This window comes from Ammodytes marinus (genome assembly GCF_949987685.1).
Source record: "Ammodytes marinus genome assembly, chromosome: 12".
Lineage (NCBI taxonomy): Eukaryota > Metazoa > Chordata > Actinopteri > Uranoscopiformes > Ammodytidae > Ammodytes > Ammodytes marinus.
Window position 1 is genome coordinate 29110927 of NC_137216.1, and position 5000 is coordinate 29115926.

Consider the following 5000-nt stretch of genomic DNA (forward strand, 5'->3'; position numbering starts at 1 on the left):
CTGAACTCGGTTGTAGGAGGAAACTGTTAACACACACACACACACACACACACACACACACACACACACACACACACACACACACACACACACACACACACACACAGCGCATGTTTAGATAAATATTTACACGGCACAACCAAAGCCCGCAGTGGGTGAACTTGTATAGCCTACACAACACACTACACACTACACGCTTGACGGGTGTTACGCCACGTTTTGCATCCCTGCCGAAAAGTAGCCTACATGCACCTTAGCTGTAGGTAGGGGCAACTAGCAAACGTTGCAGTGATTATTAGGGCAACATTATGTTCAGAAAAACTATACTATCATCTTTTAAAATAAATACATTGGTTTTAATAGGGGTTTAAAATGCGTTAGAAAATTAATGTTGGGTGTTAAATTCACACATTACACCATTATTGAATGTATGAGATGTACACAATAGGAGCGCGGCCCATGCTAGACGAATCTACAGTTACACTCTCCCTGTCCACCCATGTTAATGTCACTGTCTTATATGTTTCTTGGGGGGGTGTGAACTGGAATGCCATTTCGTTGTTCTGTAATGGTTCAATGACAAATAAAGATCTATAATAAAGATCTATCTATTAAATGACTGAGACAAAATTATTCATAGCCTCCATCTCCAAAAATATATCGTTACAGTAGCATTAGGCAAACCGGCAAAGGAGTATTTTTTAAAAAGGTGCCTTCTGCAATTTTCGGCAGGTATGCAAAACTTGGCATAACAGCTTTAATACAAATGCAGTGAGGACATTTTTGTAATCATTATTGTTTTAGAATTAAAACTATACCCAAATCTCTCCATGCCATTTCCTACTAGCCTAGTGGTTTGCCTACTTTATAAACATGTAACATTGTAGCCTATAGTAGCCTACATTCAACAACACACACACAGTCACTGAAAAGGCTTGAAACAAACGCTTATTAATGCCTATAGTGGAGAAGATACGTTCTACAATCTGTCAATTTGTGATACAAGCGTCCGAGACAAAAAAAATAATAATAATAAAAAATTAAAAAATAAATAGAAATGTTCAAATTCACAATTTCAAACTACTATCCTTTTTTTAATGTTTTTTTTTATTTTATTTTTTATTAATCTTTATTTTACCAGGAATAAAAAAAAAAGAGTTTTGGCCAAGAAGCATACAACTCATAAAGCAAAGTTTCCCATTTAAAAAAGCTAAATGTCACACTCAAAACAAGACGCAAACTATCCTTATATATATACACGTCGAAACTTACCTCTTGCAAGTAGCCTGTTAAGTGCAATAGTATCGCCACGCTTGAAGCAACTTGCAGCAATCCCATAACAGCCAGAGTTCCGAATAACAGCGGTCGATAAGTTGGTTCAGAACTTTGCACCGGGTGAAAGCGGTGGTGTCCTGCCGCCTCCATGTCAACACTGTTCCGGCTTAAATAGCCTCGATAGTCGCTGTGTGTAGCTGCCATGGTCCTGTGCGCTTGGCGTTTGTGTCCGTGTGAAAGTGTGTGTGTGAGTGTGTGTGTGTGTGGCTGTCTGTCTGTGTGTGAAAGTGTGTGTGTGTGTGTGTGGCTGGCCGTGTGTGTGGCTGGCCTTGTGTGTGTGTGTGTGTGTGAGCCGTTCAGCCGAAAAAGTGGCCAGCAAGCGAACCAGACTTGAATGCAAGGAAGGAAACTAGAAAGACTGCAACAGTGTACTATAATCAGCGCTAGTGCGTTAGTGGGTGGGCTGAGAGAGAGAGAGAGAGAGAGAGAGAGAGAGAGAGAGAGAGAGAGAGAGTCAGAGAGAGTTCCTTTTCTCAGTAGCCAATCAAATTGTCCCGATTCCCACACTTCAAACTTTGTTCAAAGGCTCAGCGAAAGCTTTACGGAAAATATTGTAGCAAAGTAGCCAGAACTGGCAACCCAAAGAGAATATACTTGAAAAGATTGTAGCAACATAGAAGGAACTGGCAACCCAAGAGAGAGAGAGAGAGGGAGAGAGAGAGAGACCTGAGGCCAATGTTGTTCCCGACAGGTAAAGCGAGCTACCTTTATAAATGGAGACTCCTCACCGACACGTGACCTGATCCACCCCCTTCTAGGAGGCTACCACACCCCCACCTGTGACACACACACACACACACACACACACACACACACACACACACACACACACACACACACACACACACACACACACACACACACAGAGGTAGACACACACGAGCACGCGGGAGCAAGCGCGCAAGCACACAGACACACCCACCCACACACTGACAGACACGTGCGCACACACACACACACACACACAAACACACACATACATTCCTACCTTGCCAACAGTGGACAATCGGTCTATATTGTCTCAAGTGTGGAACTGTATTTCTGCGAATGAAAAATACAAAAAAACAAAATAGAAAATGTACTTTTAAAGTGTGTTGTCATATTATTCGGCTACTAATAATAATATGCTAATAAATGTGGCTTTTTTATACAACATTCTACCTCCCTGACAAGTCTTATGAAGGGTAACAATGCCCCGTAATTTTTATTTTTTGTTCAAATGTTTTATTTATTTTATTTAAATGCTGTATTTCTATCCATGTTTTTAAATTTGTTTCTTTTTTGTGTGTCTGTTCTATACTTAATGTATTTTTATTTTTGACCCTGTGAAGCACCTTGAGTGGCCCCGTGTCTGAAATGTGCTATATAAATAAAGTTGCCTTGCCTTGCCTTGCCCAATACTTAATTAAAAATAATTGAATTACCAATAGCGTATTGCATAATCTGGAGATTACAATACTGCTACCCAGTCATTAAAAATGATAAGATATATTCATTGCAAAAAATGTAATATCTGGAATAAAAGTTTCAAGTTCCCGCAGTCTTGTATAGTGGACAAACATGTAAACATACAAATGTAGAAAAATGCACCTTTTCTTAGAGGAAGCTACATTTAAAGGTGGAGTCAGTGATTCTGGAGAAGGCTTTTTCTTTTTTTTTAAGATATTTTTTGGCCTTTTTATGCTTTATTGATATTGCAGAGACAGAGTTGAAATGGGGCAGAGAGGGGAGTGACATGCAGAGAACGACCGCGGGCTGGAATCAAACCCGGGTCCGCTGCTGGCCGAGGTCCATGGGGGGGGGGGGACGCCGTACCAACTGAGCTAAGGGCGCCCCCATTCTGGAGAACGCTTGTTGTCAAAATATATTTTTGTCGAAATCAGCGAATATCTCCTCATGATGCACTAGTACTACCTGTCTTTATAAACAAACAAAGGATATGTAAACAAAGGGGCCACATCATCTATCAACAGGCCTGTTCACAGAGCCTAGGCTGTGTATTAACTGTACTGTGTTTTCCAGTACACACACAGTACAGACAGGTAGCAGATCATGAGGAGATATTCACTGATTTTGAAAAAAATTACTTCGACAACAAGCGTTCTCCAAAAACGTAACCCCTCAAATTTGTACTTCAGAAGAGTACTTTAGTATATGTACTTAAGCCCCTATCTCACTGGGCTGCGACTGTTTGCGACAAGTTGGAGACTGCATTCGCAAACGAGTCTCTAAACTGTCTCCAAACGTTCGCGGAGGTCTCAATTTCCTCGCATGAGTCGCAGAGCCGCGCAGTCCTGTCGCATGAATTTTGAACATGTTCAAAAAAAGTGTGCGACAAATCTAGTCTCAAAATAGTCTCAGATTCGTCGCAGGTGTGTCGCACGCGTCGCAAACCCTTCTCAATTTAGTCTCCGCGAGTCAGAAAGTGCGAGGAGTGTGAGACAACTTTGCGAGGGTTTGGCGAGTGTTTGGCGACATATGAAACTAAATTGCGACTGCTTTGAGGCAAAAATGAGACTGACATTCCGTTCGTGCGACACTCGCCAGACGTTCGTGAGACATAAATGCGACCTCTCGGCAAGGACATTCGCAAACATGTCGTAAGTAGCAACTCAGTGAGACTGCAAGTGAAAATTGTCGCAAATTGGCATATTTTGTCGCTATTTTGTGTCTCCAACTTGTCGCAAACAGTCGCAGCCCAGTGAGATAGGGGCTTTAGTTACTCTCCACCACTACTGCCTATGCCAACATTTTCTCCTGAAGTTGTTTAGTAGCATCACTGACTACACCTTTAAGAGTGATATACATATTGAATCCTCCTTATCTTGGTATCATCTTTTATCACCTCCTAGATTGATCCTTTAGCCGGGAACGAGCAATAAAATAAAAAATGTGTTTGGCAGAGACTTCAAGCTCATTCAGGACAGAGATAATAGGAACGTTAGGACACTTTTAGTACCGGTAGCGGATCGTGAGGAGATATTTATTTTATCTGATTTTGAAAAAAGTGATTTTGACAACAAGAGTTCTCAAGAATTGCTGACTAAACCTTTTTTGAAAGGTTAAGCGGGTCGGCCAATGATCCAAGGGTTGGCGGTTCGATCCCCGCTCTGCCACCAGTGTCATGGTTGTTGTGTCCTTGGGCAAGACACTTCACCCACCTTGCCTCGTGTGAATGTGTATGACTGCTGAATGTTTGAGGTGGTGGTCGGAGGGGCCGTAGGCGCTGAATGGCAGCCACGCTTCCGTCAGTCTGCCCCAGGGCAGCTGTGGCTACTATGGTAGTTTACCACCACCAGTATGACTGTGTGTGAATGAATGGAACCTGGAACCCTGTAAAGTGTCTTTGAGTGCCTTGAAAAGCGCTATATAAATCCAATCCACCATTAAAAGTCCATGACGCAGGAAGCAGCGACTGTGTGTGTGTGTGTGTGTGTGTGTGTGTGTGTGTGTGTCTGTCTGTCTGTCTGTCTGTCTGTCTGTCTGTCTGTACACATGCATTTAGTTATTTCCAATTTCACGGATCAGATCCTGAAAAACAGATGACAACAAATGTAGAATTCCACTATTACATCAAGTGCAGAGACACTAATGCCTCCAAATATGAAAACACAGCGTCACAGTGAGTCAGTGTGTGTGTGTGTGTGTGTGTGTGTGTGTGTGTG

At 42.2% G+C, this 5000-nt stretch overlaps 1 protein-coding gene across 1 annotated transcript in view; it reads right to left on the bottom strand.

The window, feature by feature from the left end:
• The window catches only part of tnfsf11 (TNF superfamily member 11), a 25229-nt gene extending 23640 nt beyond the window's left edge, over positions 1 to 1589 (bottom strand). The window contains exon 1 of the mRNA XM_080037692.1: positions 1273 to 1589. Within this exon, the coding sequence (XP_079893818.1) occupies positions 1273 to 1479 (207 nt within the window). The 5' untranslated portion in view covers positions 1480 to 1589. The remainder of the gene's footprint in view (positions 1 to 1272) is intronic.
• Positions 1590 to 5000: the final 3411 nt, after the last annotated feature.